The sequence below is a fragment of the Phragmites australis genome, chromosome 24 (assembly GCF_958298935.1).
Source record: "Phragmites australis chromosome 24, lpPhrAust1.1, whole genome shotgun sequence".
Taxonomy (NCBI): Eukaryota; Viridiplantae; Streptophyta; class Magnoliopsida; order Poales; family Poaceae; genus Phragmites; species Phragmites australis.
In genome coordinates this window covers 2,082,328-2,103,048 of record NC_084944.1, presented here as the reverse complement: position 1 = coordinate 2,103,048, position 20,721 = coordinate 2,082,328, and the positions used below count along the sequence as shown (strand labels likewise).

General features: G+C 44.3%; 5 protein-coding genes, 1 non-coding gene and 1 pseudogene across 11 annotated transcripts; 5 read left to right on the top strand and 2 right to left on the bottom strand.

Moving 5' to 3' along the window:
* Positions 1 to 304: 304 nt before the first annotated feature.
* Positions 305 to 3,447, bottom strand: LOC133907304 (zinc finger protein GIS2-like). Of its 4 annotated transcripts, none has more exons than XM_062349317.1 (4): positions 3,245 to 3,388; positions 2,311 to 2,455; positions 1,879 to 1,974; positions 305 to 1,193 (listed from the first exon to the last, which is right to left on the bottom strand). In XM_062349317.1, exons 2-4 carry the CDS (start codon positions 2,412 to 2,414, stop codon positions 608 to 610), a joined length of 786 nt encoding a protein of 261 aa, XP_062205301.1. In that variant the 5' UTR covers positions 2,415 to 2,455; positions 3,245 to 3,388; the 3' UTR covers positions 305 to 607. The 4 variants fall into 4 exon arrangements, with proteins under 4 accessions (XP_062205301.1, XP_062205303.1, XP_062205302.1 ...); XM_062349319.1 differs by having other exon boundaries at positions 2,311 to 2,534; positions 3,245 to 3,384; XM_062349318.1 differs by having other exon boundaries at positions 2,311 to 2,554; positions 3,245 to 3,378.
* A 498-nt stretch (positions 3,448 to 3,945) lies between these two features.
* On the top strand, positions 3,946 to 6,884 carry LOC133907307 (uncharacterized). Its single transcript, XM_062349322.1, has 2 exons — positions 3,946 to 4,482; positions 5,384 to 6,884. The coding sequence occupies exon 1, from the start codon at positions 3,956 to 3,958 to the stop codon at positions 4,436 to 4,438; it is 483 nt and encodes a 160-aa protein (XP_062205306.1). The 5' UTR covers positions 3,946 to 3,955; the 3' UTR covers positions 4,439 to 4,482; positions 5,384 to 6,884.
* Positions 6,885 to 7,210: 326 nt separating this feature from the next.
* Positions 7,211 to 8,721, top strand: LOC133907306 (xyloglucan endotransglucosylase/hydrolase protein 31-like; annotated as a pseudogene).
* Positions 8,722 to 8,950: 229 nt separating this feature from the next.
* LOC133907302 (uncharacterized) lies at positions 8,951 to 14,184 on the bottom strand. Of its 2 annotated transcripts, none has more exons than XM_062349313.1 (13): positions 13,477 to 14,184; positions 12,761 to 12,839; positions 12,567 to 12,656; positions 12,449 to 12,493; positions 12,072 to 12,107; positions 11,895 to 11,948; positions 11,724 to 11,813; positions 10,840 to 10,950; positions 10,595 to 10,728; positions 10,460 to 10,499; positions 10,218 to 10,280; positions 9,950 to 10,131; positions 8,951 to 9,841 (listed from the first exon to the last, which is right to left on the bottom strand). In XM_062349313.1, exons 1-13 carry the CDS (start codon positions 13,770 to 13,772, stop codon positions 9,340 to 9,342), a joined length of 1,722 nt encoding a protein of 573 aa, XP_062205297.1. In that variant the 5' UTR covers positions 13,773 to 14,184; the 3' UTR covers positions 8,951 to 9,339. The 2 variants fall into 2 exon arrangements, with proteins under 2 accessions (XP_062205297.1, XP_062205298.1); XM_062349314.1 differs by having other exon boundaries at positions 8,951 to 9,832; positions 13,477 to 14,059.
* LOC133908114 (U1 spliceosomal RNA) lies at positions 14,080 to 14,239 on the top strand. The gene has a single exon (XR_009908086.1). It is a non-coding gene; the product is annotated as a U1 spliceosomal RNA (small nuclear RNA).
* A 387-nt stretch (positions 14,240 to 14,626) lies between these two features.
* Positions 14,627 to 16,894, top strand: LOC133907308 (arsenate reductase 2.1). 2 transcript variants are annotated; one of them, XM_062349324.1, is made up of 4 exons: positions 14,627 to 14,791; positions 14,900 to 15,038; positions 16,361 to 16,576; positions 16,673 to 16,894. In XM_062349324.1, the coding sequence occupies exons 1-3, from the start codon at positions 14,706 to 14,708 to the stop codon at positions 16,529 to 16,531; spliced, it is 396 nt and encodes a 131-aa protein (XP_062205308.1). In that variant the 5' UTR covers positions 14,627 to 14,705; the 3' UTR covers positions 16,532 to 16,576; positions 16,673 to 16,894. The 2 variants fall into 2 exon arrangements, with proteins under 2 accessions (XP_062205308.1, XP_062205307.1); XM_062349323.1 differs by having other exon boundaries at positions 16,361 to 16,894.
* Positions 16,895 to 17,648: 754 nt separating this feature from the next.
* On the top strand, positions 17,649 to 18,816 carry LOC133907305 (cytochrome c-type biogenesis protein CcmE homolog, mitochondrial-like). The gene has a single exon (XM_062349321.1). It carries the CDS (start codon positions 17,845 to 17,847, stop codon positions 18,610 to 18,612), a length of 768 nt encoding a protein of 255 aa, XP_062205305.1. The 5' UTR covers positions 17,649 to 17,844; the 3' UTR covers positions 18,613 to 18,816.
* Positions 18,817 to 20,721: the final 1,905 nt, after the last annotated feature.

Genomic DNA, 20,721 nt, shown 5'->3' with positions numbered 1-20,721 from the left:
AATTTTTGACGCTTGACAAATCACTGCATGTCTAGACAAGGAAACTGGATTTACCAGTGTTCAGCATTTGAGAGAATATATTGGTCTTTAACTTTTCAAAAAAAAAAAAAAAATCTTGCTTTGTCCATTCAACATCGACAGTATAACCTAGACCGAGATATGCGTTAAACTAGCAGTAAAAAAAGGTATCAGCAGCTGCATTCACGCCCATCTAAACCCATCGACAAATCCTCCACTAGCTTAGAAATACGACTGAACAGTATTGAGCTTGAGCTCCAGTTACATGATTGTCAGGCCTATCAGATAAAACTTTAGAGCTTGACACAGGCTCCAATTTCCGAAATTTGAAATAAGATTCAAACTTACAAGAGTCATCAACTTTTACTTCATAAGCACTAGAACAAGTAGTATTCCATCTAGGAATATTATCCTCAACAGAACATCAGTTAAATAGCCGATCCCAGAATTACAACTAACGCTGACAAACATATGAAGCTGAAATAACTAGAATCTGTTATTGTTCAGAAATATAAAGGAAATGAATATCAGTATTCATGACGCAGAGGGTTGAAAAGAACAGTCATCTGAACACGCCCTTGGAAGTCTTTCAGTAACGGCGCGGGGGGAACCGGTCCATGAGACTCACAGAGGGGCACTCATAAGCCATGTGGCCACGGCCACCACAGTTGTGGCAGATCATGAAGGCACCAGCCATGCAGTCACGGCTCATATGGCCAACCTGGTTGCAGCCCCGGCAGACCACATCAATGTACCCACCACGGAATGGACCACTGCCTCCATGGAAGGGAGCACCACCGCCACGGAAGGGAGGAGGCCCACCCCTCTCATTGATTGTATCAGCTTTGGGGCACTGACGGGCCAAATGGCCAGCAACATTGCATAGGTTGCAAACAGGGTCATTGGTGCAGTTACGGGCAATGTGACCACTCTGCCTACAGTTATTGCAGGCCTTCTCGTTGGTGCATTCCTCACGAAAATGCCCTGGTTTGTAGCAGTTGCTGCAAAGAATCACTTCTCCAGGCAGCACAGGAGGAGCAGTGCAGTCTCTGGCAATGTGGCCGGACTTGCCACAGTTCCGGCATATCCCTTCGTTTGGGCAGCTGTTAGCCATGTGGCCAGGCTCTTTGCAGTTCCAGCAGATATCTTTGGAAGAACACTCAGCTGCAATGTGCCTGCCAAATTAAAACAAAATTAGTCTGAAAAGTGATATCAGCTCAAAAGGAGCATAGTCATAGCGTAGCTTTCCTAATCACATGGAATTATAAACTTATTATGCCTTATCTATGGCTTAAGATTCAAGGTCTTTATTTAATAACTATCAGGTGCTTATGATTAGCGTATATTGTTTACTTAACCACGTCAGAAATATATAAAAAAATCAAATCCTTGATCGGATCTCATGCAATAAGAGCCTAGGACAATAATGAGTTGCCTACAAATGGTTACAACTTCACTAAATCAAGTGATACTAGAAATACCATCCAAGATGACATGAATATCATAAAAAAAAGAACATAAGACAGAACATGGAGTTTGTGCCACCAGGGGCACATACACCCCTTGTCCACACTATTTAGGACACATAAAATGCCATGGAATGATTACACATAACCTAACCATTATAGCCATAAATCATGAACGAAGTTGATACAGCACCAGTTAAGATGTCTTAATCTAGCATGGGCGGGGAGTTCTACATAAGGTATGCTTATGAAAGCAGGGCTAGTATCATTAAAAGCACGGTAGGCATTAGGAACAAAATGCACTTATTAGTGAATCAATTATGGAAGATCTCAACACTACTAAAACATAAAAAAAACATGAATCTGCGTAAGCAAAATCAACCACAGTTCTTACCCGGGAAGCCCGCAGGCATGGCAGACAGCCACATTGGGGCAATCTCTAGCAAAATGCCCAGGACGCTTACAATTGTTACACAGATCATTATGGAACCTGCACAACAAAAAGGGAAATAACCAAATGTCAGAATAATGGTGTATTGAAGTTCCACATAAATTGTTTAGTACCTACACCATTCTTGTCATCACGCATGTCTAACTACTGATGCTGCCCGCACAAAAGTGATTCTAATTGGAGAACTATAGCAGCCATTTACATCAAAATCAAATAGACAATTACGACTATTCTGCAGCAGTACAAACTTAAACTTTGTGTAAGACAAGTTCAAATAGAATTTAGGCCAATATTTACATGATAACGAGAGAAAGGTGTAACATTTGGATGAAAGTTGTCAAACACTCGTCTTGTTTGACTTAAATAAGCTCAAACCTGCTCGGACCACGGCGGCTGTCCCTCCTGTATGGTGCGTCACGGTACGAGGTGCGTTCAGTACGCATCCTACGGTCCTTCGGCGGTGGGCTGCGGCTGCTCATTGTCAACTCTTCCCTCTAAACTCCTCCAAGCTCCAACCAAACTGCAACACCACACCACAAAATCACCACCTTCAACACTCCAACAAACGCCACAACCCTCTGTTCTTCCTTCTTTCCTTCCTGTCCAGAACAAAACCAGACTAAAATCCAATCCCATGAGTCCAACCACCAATCTTTCCCTAGAGCATGGTCAAGTTCCAACAGTACTTCACGCAAGTCACTTGATACCCAACTTCCCACCACCCTAGCTCACAACATACAAACACCATCTTGCTCTAGGTCTCCTCCCACACAAAATTTAATGTTCTTAGCACACCTACCTAGAGATGCAAGTGGGTACCCAATGGGTAGTTCTAGATCACCACTTAGTTCATTTTTTTCTTAATTTAATTAGGTGGGAGTGAATCTTTAGTTAATTTTTTTGAGTTTTGGGTCGACCCAATGACCCCAAAAGTATAAAACTTGCATCCCTACGCCCACCTTACCTACAACATGCCATCAGTTTTACTGAAGTTTCAGCCGCGGCTACTCCCACCCTACAAGGCTACAACCACCTTGACAGAACGATTTCTTCATGCACAGCGCTTCAAATACTCTGTTTCACCCCTCTATCCAACAAGTGGCCCGCCCTACAAACGTACACACAAGCGTCCGCAAAAGAACCCTAAGGCCAGACTACTGTATCGGTAACAACGAACGGACTTGAATCTAGTCCAACAATGAACGAACACCAACGTCGAGAAACCTTGCGTCAAGATTCGATTTTTTTTTTTCTCACACAACAGCGCATACTAGGGACACAATTGAAATCGACCAAGGCTAGGGCTTACCACGAGGACGGATCTCCAGAAGCGCGACGAAGGAGAAGGAAGAGGACCTCGCCGCAGCGAGGCCGAGGTGCAGCAGTGAGGTCGCTCCGGAGCAAGTCGCCGGCCGAGCACGGCGGCGGCGGCGGTGGGGTCACGACACGGTAGGCGAGTCCGGATTGGATTGGTCCGGACGGCGAGAGTGCCTGCTCGAGAAGAAGGCGCAGATCCAGGCTATCCAGAGGGCACACGGGATTTTCGTCCGTCCGATCGGCAATCAACAGTGTAGAAGGAGCGGCCGCACGTGCGAAGAGCTAATACTAATGGGCTGCGAAAGGGAAACAAATCGTGGGCTTTGGTCCTGGACCGAAGCGAAACATTACAGATATATTAGGTTTTTTAATTATACCATTGTAAATATCACGATTTTAAAATATATCATTATACTCTCAATATTTAAAAAGGTGACATTATAAATCTCTTCAAATTAGACATATGTGATTATAAATATCCTGAAATTATACATATGCTATTGTAAATCTCCTAAATTTAGATTATATCATTATAAAATTATTAAAATTGAATCAATACCATTACAAAATATGCTGAGACTAAGATAATAATAAGGATATAATTTTATTAAATTTATAATGATATTTTTTAATACCAAAACTGTAGTGATATATTTTGAAACCGCATATAACGATGGTATAAATTCAAAAAGACCCAGATATTATGTCTCTCGCCGCCTGCACCACCACCGGCGGCGGCGCGGCGGCGACGTGGACGCCCCCGTTCTGCACCGTCGTGGCGGCCGACACCTCCGACTTCTCCTACCTCTCCTGCCCGCGCTGCGACGCTGCGCTACCGGACGGCGCGGCCTCCTGCTTCGCCTGCGGCGGCCACCCGACCCGCGTGTACCGCCTCCACCTCTCCGTCGCCACCCACGACCGCGTCGTCCCCGTTGTGCTCTTCGACCGCGCCGCGCGGTCCCTGATGGGTTGCTCCGCCGACGAGCTGGTCCGCATCTTTGCCGCGCACCCGAGCGCGGCCCGCGCGGCCGCGGAGGCGCTGCGGGGGGAGATGTGCCGCATGGTGCTGCGCGCGCCCAGGAAGGGCACCGCCGGCGAGCGCATCCGCGCCGTCTCCGTCGTGCCGCTCCGCGACAGGTTCCGCCCGGTCGTCGAGACACTGAGGGCGATGTACCCGCGCGGCTGATCCTTCGCACTGCCGTGGTGCCACCATGGCGTTAGGGTTTAGAGGTTGGTGCAATGGTGCCCATTCCATTATGGTTGACGAAATGCTTGGTGTTGCAATGGCAATGCGGCAACAATGGCACAAGGCTAATATCAACTACAAAAGTCCAAAATCTTCTTTAGTTCTTTAAGTTGTAGTCTTGTAGAATATCAATGATCTAGGTAAAAAACTCTCTTTCATTCAGATGATGACCCAATTTTCACGAGCAGTCTTCTTTTACTTGTCTGATTAATTGCTTAACTTTGTGCCGTTAACATTAGTTCCAGCAATACCAGGTGTACTTCAGATTTGAGCAGATTTCATATAATGAGATTATTCAAACACCTAGACAAGAATATTTAGAATTTAGGATTGCAAACCATCCTGGAGCACAAAAGAAGATTTTGGACTTTAGCCTTAAATCCCCTACGAACTGCTCCAATTGGATAGGCACAATGGAAATATTTGCTGCTGGATTCTTGCGTAGTACCTCCAGTTCAATTTGGAAGTAGTTCAACTTGTTTGGCTAAGGTGTACCAAAAAACTTCCTACTCCCCGCAATAACTCTTTTTTATCTTGTTGATCTCACTGTTGTACATATCTGAACTTGCATTGGCATCCACGACTGACATGACTGCCTAATACCTCGTTAAGTTCACCAGTATAGCTCCCTGATTCTCTGATTAGTTCTTGTCAACCAAGGTCCCATTTTGACTAACACCATGATACTGCAATTGTCTGCATTTGCATTGTTCCATTCCCTTGTCACTCTGATAAGTTTATTGTGGTAGATCAAATCAAAGTTTCATATTATTCCTGACATATAATAGTAAAAGGTTCAAATTTTCAAAGAAAACTGAAAATGAAACCCAGAACTTACATAACCTTGTTGACCAATCTATGCTCAAGTCCTCACCTGACTTTCAGGGTGAGGCTAAAAGGATGAGAGAATCGTGTCTTTGAAGCAAGTGAGCAGGCAAATAGAAAAATTGGTATAGTTATGTGTGATCAAGTTGACCATACACATCGCTTTTGTCAATCCAAAGCAATAGAAATTGAAGAGATATCCAACCATGCAGAAAGGTTCTGCATGAACTGATGAACAATGCACCCTTCAGGCCACATGTTTGTCCTCGTCTATTTGCAATTGTGAACTGTGAAGTCTAGAAAGTTGGTAACCTGAGAGGAAAACTTTACTGACAGATTCTCTCTTGAAACTGAAACGTAGGAGTTTAGTTTGGAATCTTCATGATTCTTCTTTCCAGGAACGAATCATGTGCTTTATTTTCATCTATTCTTTTCAACAACATGCAGAAGAGCTGTGTATTTTCTGTGCTTTATTTTTATCTGGCTATCTTGCATAGCTACAGTTTCTTCATCAGCGTCGGCAAGCAAAGCCAAATTAATGGGGGTGTTCTGCTGTATATGCCATGGAGGGCCCCAAGTATGAAAGATTGAAAGATGCGTATACCATATAGCTTATGTACTCTCATTGTTGCACAGTTATGATAGACTTGAAGCAAGGGTCCACAGAAATTTCATAAGGTTTGGTAGTTCAAAAGCATATCTTGTTTCGCTTAGAATGTTGCAGACGCAGCACTGGCCACATGGACGCATCTGCAGGAAGTTAGATTCTCTAGATCTGACACATCATACCGATGCAGTACACAAGAAATGCTGTTTAGCACATTCCAAAAGGCTTGCTTCACCAGTTACATCCGCACAAGAGATGCAATTTGACAATAGATAGTACTAAACCTGTAAAACCAACCTACCAAAAATCAGCATTTTTTTATCAATTAATGTCTTTCTTAAGCGATGCAGATTGCAGAATCAAGTATGATTTGTCCAGTTGATCCAGTTCCAAAGACCTAGCTGAGCACCAGTTGTATCTGACTATCTGTGTGTTTAGGCCATGCCATGTAGCTGAAGCTGATAAATCACCTTCAGAGTTCAGAAGACAAATTTCTGTGCACTCGCACTGTCTGAACCTGGGCGCTTGTGATGGAGCTCTGAATCTAATGATTGGCCCCCCTGTGCTGCCTGTGACGATGAGGACGATGCCAATGAGCAGCCATGCAGATGCATGCTTCTTCAACAGTGCAGCTTCAAGAGTGTGTTCCTGTCAAGCTCGGCCCTTTTCAGCACAATCTAGCTCATTTATCAAGTATCAGACTCAGTACAAGTGATAGCACTTGCAATTGCAAATATTTCATTGGAGCAAGTCCTATCTCTGAAAGTTTTCTGTGCTAGTGGTGAACTTACTGATTAGTCAAATGATCCAAGATGCGAACTACCAGAAAAGGAAGATCATCGTTCAAGTCTAGGCAACTGTTCTTCTCTGCAGTTAGTCAACGAACCGCGTGTCGGTTGTGTGATAGCGAAGAGCAATCATATATTAATTTAGACGGTTCAAATAGTACTGAACATGGAATAGTTTTTTTTAACAAATTAAGATTTTTTTAGGGAACTGTCTTTGAACAGACTAAGCTGCTGTGTATACGTGCAAGTTACTTTTGTCGAATCTGTGTGCAATTTACCATTGATTTAGCCCGGCTGGGGCTGAAATACCAAGCGTGAGTATTGCAGGAAAGAACATTTTTACTTGGATCAAAAGGAAGGAGTGGTAAAATTTACTGGATGATCAAGCTCTTTATTCTTTGCTGCTGGCGTAAACCGAAAGTGCGGTGTCCTACTTGGCCACCATGGGAAGAATAAACAAGATTTCAAGAAACATGGTAGAGTTTGCAACCGATGTGGGGCCCGCAGCACCAGACCGTCTCGCCGGACGGCAAGTCCCTGATCCTATCAGGTGACCCATCGATCGATCAATCTGCAGTTAGAGTTAATCTGAATCTCAAGTGCACTGACTCACTCAGGTTGCAAGAAAATGGTTGGCTTCTTTCAGGCAGTGGGTTCAAGTCTGCGCGGGCGTACCGGAACGGCTACTTCGGCGCGTCGATCAAGGTGCAGCCGGGCGGCTACGCCGCCGGCGTCAACACGGTCTTCTACGTACGTGGTCGCATGCATGATGTCTCCAAATCCAACGCTAGTTGCATGTTGAACTCTTATCTCGATCGACTCTCTTGGTGAGGTGTGTGGTGCCATGCGTTTGCTGAATGCTGAGATGCTGATGCGATGGGTGCAGCTGTCGAACAGCGAGGAGTACCTCGGCTACCACGACGAGTCACGAGATTGACATGGAGCTGCTGGGGACGGTGCCGGGGGAACCCTACACGCTGCAGACGAACGTCTACGTGCGCGGCAGCGGCGACGGCGCCATCGTCGGCCGGGAGATGAGGTTTCACCTCTGGTTCGACCCGACCGCCGACTTTCACCACTACGCCGTCGTCTGGAACCCCGACCAAATCTTGTAAGCCTCTCTGCGTGGATGCAACTTTGTTACAAGTCGTTGTATCTGCTATTTTGCGCCGTGGAATTGGCATTAAGATTCATTCGCGTTGTAGTTTTGTCGTACGAAGGTTTCACTCTAGGACGAATTCAAAAACATTTCAACGGCACGATTTAGACGGGAAAATCTCTGGTGGCAAACAAGTAATAGATGTAAACGTGTAAACAACAAATACCGTCAGTCCGATCTTTCTCCGAAAGCTACGATTGATCTCACCATCCTATTAGTAGTGAGATTAATTTACATAAAATCCTTTATGCAGCCATAAAATATTACGAATTAACCTCTACTCTAATAGGACAGTAGGATCAAACACATCATTCGAATGAGAATCAAACAGACATTGTTCACTGTTTGTAGTAATTTAGCAAGCTAGCTATCAAAACCGCAGTTGCGTGGATACATGCATGCAGTTGAACAACATTTTGTAGCAGTACAGTCACATGAGCTGCCGGCGACTGTTTTTGCAGGTTCCTGGTGGACGACGTGCCGATCAGGCGGTACGAGAGGAAGACGGAGGGCACGTTCCCGGAGCGGGAGATGTGGGCCTACGGCTCCATCTGGGACGCCTCCGACCGGGCCACCGACGGCGGCCGCTTCCGCGACGACTACCGGTACCAGCCGTTCGTCTCGCGGTTCGCCGACCTCAAGATCGGCGGGTGCGCTGCGGACGCGCCACCGGGCTGCCAACCCGTGCCTGCGTCGCCGTCCGGGTCGGCGCTCAGCCCGCGGCAGGAGGCCGCCATGCGGTGGGCGCAGCGGAGCTCCATGGTCTACTGCTACTGCCTGGACTCCTCCAGGGACCACGCGCTCTACCCCGAGGGCTGAAATGTTGAACCGCTATACTACAAAGCTGAGGGCTGCAATCTTACGCAATTGCAATCTGCGATCCATACGCGCATTTGAGTGTCAATTATAGAAAGGAAAAGCTGGAAAGGATGCGAATCCGCTTCAGTTCGATTGAAATTACCAGGGTATGTTCTAAAACAAGAAATCTAAATTTAATCGAAAGAATACCAAGGTACAAAAAGATCGAATGAATGCCTGATGTTACATTTAAAAACTATAGTGATGGGCAATGATGAACAAACTGGAGACATCAGTGCACTGGAGCATAAGAAGGAAGCATCAAATGTGACAGATTGCTACCCATTTGTTTCCTTGATTTACGACACCGAGCGGCGTCAGTACAACACCGAAACATCAACTTATTCAATTCTATACTCCCTAGTCTCTACTGATATATTGGGGCCACAATCTTCTAACAGGGTACGATAGGACTACATGGTTTTACACACCACACCAAGTGCTCTGGTGACCACTGTACAGAGCATGACGCGATCTGTTACTCGTATAATAAAGCTAATGAAGTACTAGTGTGTTAGCATGCACAGCTACCAGAAATGAAATAAAAGAATGAGCTCAAGTTTCATCAAAAAACACAATAAACTCAATGACTACCTCCGTTATGCTACCTAATTTTGAACACCTGTAGCTTCTCGGCGCTTAAGCATCCAAGGTACCTCTCCCCGGTTGAGCTTCCTGCAAACCGTAGATCAAGGATTGGTTGCCGGTGGGGGCTGAGATCGGCGAACCTCTGAAATGAAGGGAGCCGCCAAGTCCGGACTCCATACAATGACTCATCTCCATAGGCAAAGACATGCTGATTGCTTCCACACGGTATGATTGCGGATTTTGACATCCTCAATTCACTTACATTGCCGCTGCAGATCTGGTCCCTGGCAAAGTACGTGCTGCTTGTCCTCCTCATGAGAGCGTGGTGTCCTAACTTTCCTGAACCAGTGGGTGCCAGTGATAGGGGTGTAACCGCTTGAGATGTGGCGCCATCTTCTGGCAACTCAACTTTCGGACGGTAGGAAGCCACTAGGGTATCACTTGACGGAGGGATGCATGTAAGAGAAATACAGACCCCTTGATTCTCCATCCCGCTTATCAAATTTGGCCTGAAAGAACTGGAAACTTGAACATGGGAACCACACATAACCAGACCCTACATTTCCAAAGACAATGAGCAGCAAATGAATACGAACTGTGTAGGAACTTTGCAAACTACAGCATACCTGCTTCCACTGCCATCAGCATCCCAAATACAGGGTCCTATAGAAGAAGCAGAAAGAACCTTTCTGGAACCACTGTCATCTATAACAGAGTGGACTGTATGAACTGGGTGTGTAGATAGACCCTTCATAGAATGCAAAGGTGATGCAGTTTGGCGAATATCAAAGACCAATAGCATTCCATTCTGTAAAATTCAATAGAGATATTTCTAGTCAACCCTTCACAGAGCACAAAAAGTTAAGAAAGAATAAGGAATATTGAAAAATCAACCTGTAGCCCAGCATAAATGTGAGTTGAACTAGTTTGATTCCCTGAACAGGACCAGCCAGGGGCCTGGAACATATTGAAATACAGAAGGACAACATTAGCATATGGACAGCGAAAATGTGAGTTGAACTAGTTCATACAGAGGATTAACAAGTCAGCAGAAATTGGAGAATAGTTTTTAATCAACATATGGACAGCATAAAACTATGCGCAAATGTTTGGAAGTCGCAAGGTCAAAGAATCACCGGTAAATCATACTGAAGGACGACATTGTTGGTGGCCATGCTGGGATTTAAAATACAAGCACAAAAATTAGAAGTTAGAGTTAATGTTGCTAAGATAACAACGAGAAATAGAACTTGCAGATGTTCCGGATAGACCTGAAAAGTGACAATTTCCTGCCTAGTGATGCAAAAACAGCATGCCCCCCGGGAAGTACACAAATGTCTCTAATAGCTTTAGTATCGGTAGGAAGGTGAATTTTCTGCATTTCCTGTCCAGCAAACATGCTGATCTGTTGAAATTAAGAGTTGAGATGCATAAGGTGAATAAACAACTAAAATCTGTGGTGAGAAGGATAGCCCACCAGAAGTCATTAGGCAAAGAATCTAACGTAGACTTGTACCTTTGTAAGGACATGTTCAGCACCAACTCCAGGTGCCCGTCCAGAAGTTAATATAATCTGGCTGGATGCATCTATGCCCATGACTCGAGCTCCGTCAAGAAAAAACTCATTCTACAAAACATTGTTGCTAATCTGTCACATGGTAGCTTTTATATTCACAAAGAAGCGTGAATTGCAAATTTGGGAAGGAATGCCCCCTATCAAGGCTAAATGGTTTAGCACTTTAGCTCATAACTCTACCATCCCATGAGCATAGGTACGATGGTCTCTAAACAATGTCTAGTTAACAATCCAGTATTTGGCTACAACAATTAATTAACAATGGGCATTTAGGTATGCTGTATTTAGCAGTACATTTATAAGAAGAAATACAAGGGGATGACTAGCCAGTAATGATAAATTAAGACCGAGTAAAAGGTTAATTTCTCCCGCAACACATGTATGAATTAGAAGTCATTGTCTTGTGAAACAAGTGAAGGAGTGCTAATGTTTTGGAGTAATAATGAGGAGGTCAGAAACATTAATGGGTCGAAAGATTGTATGGCCTAATAGTTAGATGACAAACATGGCACTATGTTCAGGAAAGATAAATAAATAGATCTAGCCAAGTTTTCTCTGAAATCTTTTAGTGACGGTGACTCAGTGAATGATAAGGTCCCTTCATAATTCTACTGATATCGTGATACTGCAGTTCAACTAACTGCTATTGAAGTTGCATGAAAAGCAAGATATATACTTCATAAGAACATGGTGTCATACTAGCATACTGCATGGATATAGGTACATTAGACCACACAACCAAATGAAACTAGAAAATAAATCTCGAGATAGCTAAATCAAGGAGTAAAACAGAAAGAGGCAATCAGACAACACTAGAAACAGACCTGGAGAACAAAACTGCAAAGATTGCTACAGTCAATGTCCTCTGTAAGCGAGGCGATTGGCTCCGCATCTGATGATTGCTCTGTCATTTTCTTCACAATTAAAAATCGTTAACATCAAAGCTTCTATTATTATGATAGATCATTAAAATTTGAGCGACACTAGTGGACTACCTGTCTCTTTGAGCTTGATTCATATATTATTTTTTGTTGCAACATAATCTGCCTCTGCAAGTCATACAAGGAAACATAAAGGATTAAACATGAGGCTCTACCAAACGTGCAAAGGTTTATGCACTGAAAATTCTGCTCAATTTGATTAGTGAGACAATATTGAAACTGCGCAAGTACCTTATGCTCTTTTATCTCCTCAAGTAATTTTGCTTGCTGTGTTCAAACATAGAGAAAGCATAAGCTTCAAGAAAAGAACAGGCAACTTGTGGTAATTTTGATATTTGTATAAGACAATTACAGATTATAGCCAACAGTTTCTTAAACACTTACATCTTCCTCATAAAAAGGCAAAGGCTCATTAGTAATCACTAACCAGTAACCACATGAACTGAGATGGTGCTAAGATAGACACATCACATAGTACAAATAACTAGCTTATTAAATCGATTTCACAGAAGTTTACATGATGTGAGCATGTTGATGGGACAGACCGACAGAGTGGCCATAATATCAGGTTGAAGTCAAAATGCCAATTGTATAAAAAGGGAGCTTACTTGCTTCTCAAGAGATTCATTTTTCTCTCTCAATGACAATACTTGCTGCATAAATCAAAACAAGCTTCAGTAGATGGTCAGAAATACCTCCAAGAAAAAGTAAAGAAGCAAAACTAACCTTTTCAAGATCATTATTTGGAACAGCAATCTCTGGTACATAGAGGTTGATAATGCAGTTTTGTTTATACCTCTTGCCACATTGAGGACACTGAATAAATATAAAATGACGATTTATGATCAATCAGAGGGATTTCCCAAATAACACTATACTTGAAGATATTATTCTGAACTACCATTCATTAGTCAGCATACCGGTGCCTTTCTCTTCCCACACTGCAGTAACCACCTCTCTAAGCAACATCTGCCATAGACATGTCCACAGGGAATGCAACTAGATGTGGAATATCACAGTTAGAATTTAATATCCTCCACTCATAATGATATGAAAACATAGAGGTATATGCCAACAAATTAGCAAAAGAGAAACACGAAGATATGATTGATGAAAAAAAAGCTCTTCAAGAGCAAAAATAAAAAATTGCAATAACGCATAATAAGTACAATCTCTGCATCATAAGCTATCTTCTGGATGGTCTAATGATAAATAAAATCCGTTTCCCTTCACTTGCTTCATGCCTTTATCATTATAATGGCAGGTTGGTGGATCAATGGACCCAGGACTATACAACTCCATGCTAGTCAGACGGTTAACCTTTTCTGTCACCACAATTACAAGTCCCGAACATACAACTTTTAATGTTATGTTTCATGTTCAGATATTCCTAGCATTCAATCAAGTTACCTATCAGGCAGAGTGACATGCTCAAGAATCTACAGTAGAATCAATAATAGTTACTCAGATTCAGACCACTCGAAAGTACATCACCATCTACCACACAAACCACGACTGATTGGAAGCCACAGCAACAGCGATTTCAAAAACTATGGTTTCAGCTAAGCTCAGAACCACGCGCAACACCGATCTGGTTAACAAATCCACACAAAAATATGGCACAATTGCCCCTCACCTTACGCGATGCGCGCCATCAGCAGTCCACGGGATCATACAGATGGGGCAGCTGGGAAGGTACAGCCCCTGCGCCTCGCCTTCGCTCGCCGCTGCCTTATCCCTAGCCATCGAAGCCCTACCTTTGCCACCGCCGCCACGCCCCCCCGCCCCCTCACCGGATTCCTCGCTCTCCTCCTCCGAAGAGTCGCCCTCCTCACCCGAGCTGGACGAGCTCACGCGTACCACCGAGGGAGCCGCATCCTCCGCCGGCTGCCGCCGCCGTTGCCTGCCACGGGAGCTCGACCCCGACGGCATTGGGTGGCGTGGGTGGCCGAGCTGAGTTGAGACTGGATTGGGGAGCGGCTAAACCCCGAGAGGAAATTTTTTGGAAGCGGTGGCGCCGACGAGGGAGTCCGAAAACGTTGGCGCGCAGGTGGCAGAAAATCCCATGGGCCGTCAAAATCAGCCCACCAAAACATCGGATCGCCTCCCCTGCTGCACCAGCGCTCGCGCGGCGGGGTGAGGCACTGAGGCGCGTTTCGTTTAGTACCACCTCGCCGCGCCAAGCTGGGTGGGAACTGAGAGGGGGCTACATAATCGGCGCCCCTGCCCTCCTTGCAACATACTTACCTGGACGGGGTCGACGGGCGATCAAGAAGACCCGTGGCCTAGGTCAATGGCCTGCATTGCACTTGGCGGGTGCGTTGGCTTACCATCTCCCCAAGTGGGAGAGTGGACGTCATAATTTGTGGTTGAGGGGGTACGCGTTCGCGCGGCCCCTGCCAATATTACAAAATTTAAGTCTTGTCCATTCATTCATTGGTCTTTGGCCCAAAATTAAAAAATTAAGTGTTCGTTTTATCTTACTGAAATTTTAAGTTTTGGTAATTAGAAATTTGAGGTTGTTGTTTAAAAATTAGCAATTATAGGCGTACAATAGTAGTGTCTTTAGTTTTGAATTGTTTTGAATTTTAAGAACAATGAAATATTGTGTTTTTATTTATTTATTAACTTGTCGCCTTACTATTTTAAATTACCTGGGCAGCATCCGTCGCCGTGCTATTTTTTTCAAACGGGCCTCTCAAATTGCTAAATTTGAAATAAAAAAATCATATCCTACTGGCCGTTGATTCTGCACGATGAATAAGTTCACTAGAAGAATGTCCAAATGGCCCGATCACTTGACGACCACGTCTTCCGCCTCTCCTCCTCTTTAGCGAAACCGCGGAACGACGCACGGCGAGGGGGATGGCGAGGAGCGTGTCGTACGTGTCGGCGGCGAAGCTGGTGTCCATGGCCCGCGGCAACCCGCGCCTCGCCATCATCGACGTCAGGTAGGCCACGCGCTGCTTCCTGTGCTGCTGCGCTGCCCTAGGCCGCGCCGATTTGGAGACTGAAATTTGTCTTTCCCTTCCCGGCGTGATGGGGTGTGGAAATTGAAGGGACGAGGAGAGGAGCTACCAGGCGCACATCGCGGGCTCGCACCACTTCGCCAGCGGCGGATTCGCTGCGCGGATGCCGGAGCTGGCGCGGGCCGCCAGCGGAAAGGACACCCTCGTCTTCCATTGCGCGCTCAGCCAGGTCCCAGATCCAAACCTCCGCGCCCTGTTATCTTTTCGCACTCGCAATTACTCTGCCCCGTTCGCAGTACATGGAAATCTTCCCCAGATAAGCTCACCGCACGTACGTTTATTCGATTCACTGATTGCACGGGGAAATATACATGTGTTGGTTCGAGTTCGACTCACTGATTGCACGAGGAAACATATATGCGTTGGTTTGAAGCACGTACGATTGTATCAACTGCGGTGGAAGCGTGGATCTTACGCGTCTTATGTTTAGATATTTACCAGACTATAGAATTATTAAGCCAACAAAAGCCTGGTGATGGCACTTGTTATCGTGTTTGTTCAGTTGTTCTCCACATATTCTTTCCTCTGGTTAACTGCCCTACCCTGGTGATCTCGTTAAATTTATCATACTGTCCCTACAATTAGACCTGCATATGCATTGCTTTGTTCCCTGTCAACAACTTTTGTTGTTTGAATCAAATTAGGTTTGGAATAAAAAAAAAGGCTATGCCCAGTTGGAATTGTAGCTAGAGATTAAGATACAAATTCAGTGTAAGAAGGCTTTTCGCGATTGAGTTGGATTAGGATTCAGAATCTTCCATGTGGAGGTAAACAAAGAGCTATCTTTTAAAGATTTGATATCCGGAGGTAGTCCTTTTCTTTTTCCATTCGAATTGATTGTGCTAAATGGCCTAGTAAATCATGTCCCTTGAGGAACAAAATTTCGAATTCGCTACATAAAGAGTTACTATTAATGTGAGACATTCAGATAGAACTTTTTTTGCTTATCAAAAAATGTGTATGAAATCACGGATGATGACCTACTTTTGCCTTTCAGGATAGATATCTGTTGTGATGTTGTTGCAGCTTTCATTAGAATAGAATGCCTGTGATAATTCATTTGCTCTGCAGTTGCTGATTGTTATGGCAAAGCTTTTGCTAAACATCCATTAATGTCCTAACATTATCTTATGAAATAGATGACAAATTGACAATTTAACAGTCTATTTGGTTCGCTGAATTTCATCGTCTAGCTCTACTTGCTGATAGTACCTATTCGATATTTCTTCTAGAAGGGAGACCTTATACAATTTTACTCTCTAGTCTCTAGTGATGGCATATGCATTGTTATTATCCCCGATTGTGTTAGTTCTACAGCAGCATTGCTATTATCTGATGGCAGAAACAGGAACGCATCAAATCATGTTTTCTCTCTTTTATCTTAGTTCTCCATTTTGTATCCAAATCATTTCTTCTTTCATCTTATCTCTAGTGTAGGGATATGCAGAAATGTGTGTTTTTCCTTACTAAATTTTCTATATCACATTCCAGGTGCGAGGTCCATCATGCGCTCGGATGTTCTCAGACTATCTATCGGAGGCCAAGGAGGATTCAGGAATACAGAACATCATGGTACTGGAGCGTGGGTTCAATGGATGGGAGGTTTCAGGGCAGCCCGTTTGCCGCTGCACCGATGCTCCTTGCAAAGGGACGTGCTTCTGAACTTTGAGAGTTGGAATTGCGCTAAGGTCCCGAACGATCAGCACGGTATCCATTTTTCTTCTCGGTTACGTAACCTCATTAATATAATAGCACAGGACAGTTTATTGGGTCAGTAATGCCATTTTGTGGAAATCTCTATAGAAGAACAGAGAGGGAAATGATGCAACGCAAGTCGTATTGCTCATCAGTAGTGTATTTATACAAGTACATGAGAGGCCAAAGTGTCAGATACAAACATTCCACGGTGTATTGACTATCGACTCATTTCAGCTCCATTGGATATTGTTTTGATTCCACACGTGCCCTGTAGTTTTGTACATTAAACTTAAACTGCAATCGTACCATTCTGACTCTTTTTTTCTAGTTATGGCCTAATTCTCCATTGTTATTCTATGATTATTTGCCCCTTCTCGCTTGCCACTCTCTACCCCATTTGGTTTCTATTTCCCCAGCTTTTTTAGGGGTCCGAAAATTCAACACCTTTTGTAACATAGAAATATTTCAAGAACCGTCGGAAAGAAAAGCTTTACAAGACAATAGTTTTCCCCGCTAGCCCTGTTTGGATGCTGAGTGTTTTTGGAGTTTGAAAAAAATATGGTTTTCTAAATATTTTGGTTTTAGAAAAACTTGGAGTGTTGAGATGCAACGGATCTTGTAGTTTTGAAAATCATAGTATTTTCAAAAGTATGGTCTTTTAGAGTTTTGAAAATTTCACTAGAACCTCTTTTAATGAATAATAGTATTGTTTGGCTGTGATTTCTAAAACTATGGGTTTTTAATACTATGTTTGCTTTTTTTAAACTACGATATAACTGTTTAAATTTTGATGGGATGTTAGATAAAACTTAACCGTAGGTAGTATCAAAAACTCAAAATGCACAAAAAAAAATCATTTAATTTTCCTCTAAAGCTATCTCTAACCATATTTCTTTCATTTTGTTCTCTTTTTAATTTCTTTTTTCTCATGTGTTTTATTTTTTCTTATCCAATAATTTTGGATTCGTGGAAAAAATAAGAGAATCTCAATACGGGGGAAATAAGAGATAATTACCGTTAGAGCATAAAAATGAGAATTTCCTCGTAAGGTAAATTAGACTTTTAATAGAACGAAAATTACTTGGGAAGAAAACCGTAAAAACCGGTGCGTCGTGGGATCACTGGAGCCGCTGACCACGGCCTCGAGACCCCCGCGGCGGCGTGCGCCGTGCCGTGCGCAACAAGCCGATCAGCAGCCGACCACCCCTTTCCCCTTCGTCTCCGCACCCTCCAGATCCCACCAGGCCACCACCACCCAGGACCCCCGACCCGACCCCATGGCCTTCTCGCGCCTCCTCCCCTCCCGCTGCCTCCTCTCCGCCCTCCTCCACGCCCCGACCCCTATCCCCATCCCCGCCCCACGCGCCGTTGCTACCACCCCGCTCGCCCCCTTCCTCCGCTCCTTCGCCTCCGCCACGCGGCGCGCGGGACCCTCTTCCCGCCCCCGTACCGTGGACATCGGCGCCCGCGCGCGTCAGCTGCAGACCCGCCGCCTCTGGTCCTACGCGCTCGCTTTCGGCTGTGCGGCCGGGTTCGTGGTCACCGTGCTCGCCACGTTCCAGGACCAGCTCGTCTTCTACCTCACGCCCACCGACGCGCTCGCCAAATTCGTCGCCGACCCCTCCAAGTCCCGCGTCCGCCTCGGTGGGCTCGTGCTGGAGGGCTCCGTCGCGCACCCCTCGCCGTCCTCCCCCGAGATCGAGTTCGTCGTCACGGACCTCGTCACCGACGTGCTCGTCCGGTACGACGGCGCCCTGCCCGACCTCTTCCGCGAGGGCCACTCCGTTGTCGTCGAGGGGTTCCTCAAGCCCTTCACCGACGACCTCCGCCGCGACGACGGAAGGAAGGTGGCCGAGAAGGCAAGGGAGTGCGCGTGCTTCCTGCGCGGCACCGAGGTGCTCGCCAAGCACGACGAGAAGTACATGCCCAAGGAGGTCGCCGAGGCGCTCGAGCGCAACAAGAAGCAGCTCGAGGCCGAGGCGGCCGCCGCTGAGGGGACGGGGGCGGTGGCGGTGGCGGCGGAAGGAGCAAAGGCAAACTCGTAAGATTTTGCATTCCGGTTTGAGATTTACTAGATTTTACATGTGAGGCATAGGTAGATTTGATTTCCCACTGGAATTTTGGGATATCCGCGACGTGATTCAATTTAAACTGTTGTGATTGTAGTATTGTCAGCCGGAGATAAGGCAATTTTTGTTAGATGAAAGTGATGATTGGACACAGCTATATATATTCTTTTTGAAGCAATAGTATTAGTATACTCCTTCCACTGAGTAATGTGGAATTTTCTTGTGCAATTCGTGAGTTCTTTTATAGTGAAACATAGGTAGATTTGATTTCCACATGAGTTAATGGACATGCGGTATAGCTGTATAGTTTTCATTAAATTCATTCTGAACCTGTTGTTTACCTAATTAGGTTTAGTTGTTGTCTTGATTTACCATTTCCAAGTTGTAAAGTTCACTTGGTGCAAATATATCTTGATGCCTCTTAGGCACTTGAAGATGTAATTTAAATCTTAAGCCCAACCCCCTCACCCAAACAGACCCTAGGATACCTAGATGGCTGGTTTGCATACTGAAACCAAATCTTGAGATATATGATAGACGGAAGTGCTTCCATCTCTAGGCGTTGGTGTATGGTAGCTGAGTCATATAAACTGGATATTGAGGCAAGGTTATGTGATCTGGAGTTCATATTCTTAACCAAGAACTAACACTAGAGTTGCATAAAAACTTATCCAAATTATGAGGTGATAGTTATATGCCTCCTAAATGTATCTACGATGGACGTACTGCTCTGTTTGGCACTAATTAAATATGCAAGTGCCTCAATTTGAATTTTCGGGTTAATAAGGTGGTGAGAGTATAAGTGTGTGTACAATATGCTGTCATCACTCATCACCCCTGATCAAATTGGATAACAATCCAGATTTTTATAATGTTTAATTCCCCGAGTTCCAATTTTGCAATGGTTGTTAGTCTTACATATGTGTTTGTGTTTTCTTTGGCTGAGCACCATTGCTGCCAAACAGGACATGAACTTCCTTTTGTTCACATATTTTAACATTAGCCTAGTACGGAGTAATTTAAATTGGACAGGACCGGCAGTCAACTATAGAAAAACAGGAACCAATGGCTGGTCTAGTATGACCCGGTTCACTTTAAAGATCGTTTTGATTTGAGAACCGGCTGGAATGCAGTTTTAATGCCGTGTGAATGGAGAATTTCATCTGTGGATTCTAGGTGTTAAAAAACCATGGTACTGGGATTTCTTTGCTGCTAAGAACAACACTTGGCTTGGACATATATATCCAATATGGATTGATATTTATTAAAAATATAACTATTTATTTTTTGAAATGGTAGCCTGACTAGTTCACTCAGCAGATTACTTTCATTAACTCTGCTTGTGAAGTTAATGCTTTGTCTCATGAATTCTCAGTTGAGCTCATGTGTACTATTTTGGATGCCAATGTCTTATCTGATTTTTTAAAATAAATGTGTATTAAGACTACAAGTCTAAGAATAACGGTCCTTGGTAAGACAGTACCCAAATAACCTGCGAGATTATATTTTCTAATGTTTATCACTTAGTTGTACCTTATTCACATAGTGAAATTATAAGGTACAACTAAGTGATAAATGTTGCTTTAAACTTTAAAGCAACATTTATCTTGCATGCACTACTTCTGAGATACTGGCTGGAAAGACGAGAGCAGATACTGGCCACATAAGGCCGGCAGTTCATCTACTTCCCGTTAGTTTCATAGCAATTCATCTGCCACAAGAATGTTTTGGAGCTCCATCATTATATCTTTTCTTTTCTATAATGTGTCCAGTCTCCAGCTTCCACCCTCTAGAACATGATTTGAGATGGCTTTTAATTGTCGTTGCCACCACTTTACTTAGGATATCTGTTGATGTTTTTTTATCAGCACCACATTCTCCTTTCCCATACATAATTTTTTCCCCTTGAAGACTCTGACATGTGGGAAAGGCAACTCTATAGTAGGGTGTGGATACACAGGTTATCTTATCCATTCATCCTTCCTATATATATATCAATGCAAATGAATGGCCTTGATAGCCCATGCGTGCGCAACGGCCCGTGGCCTGTGCCATTATTACCTTGGTCAGTTACTACTTCACATC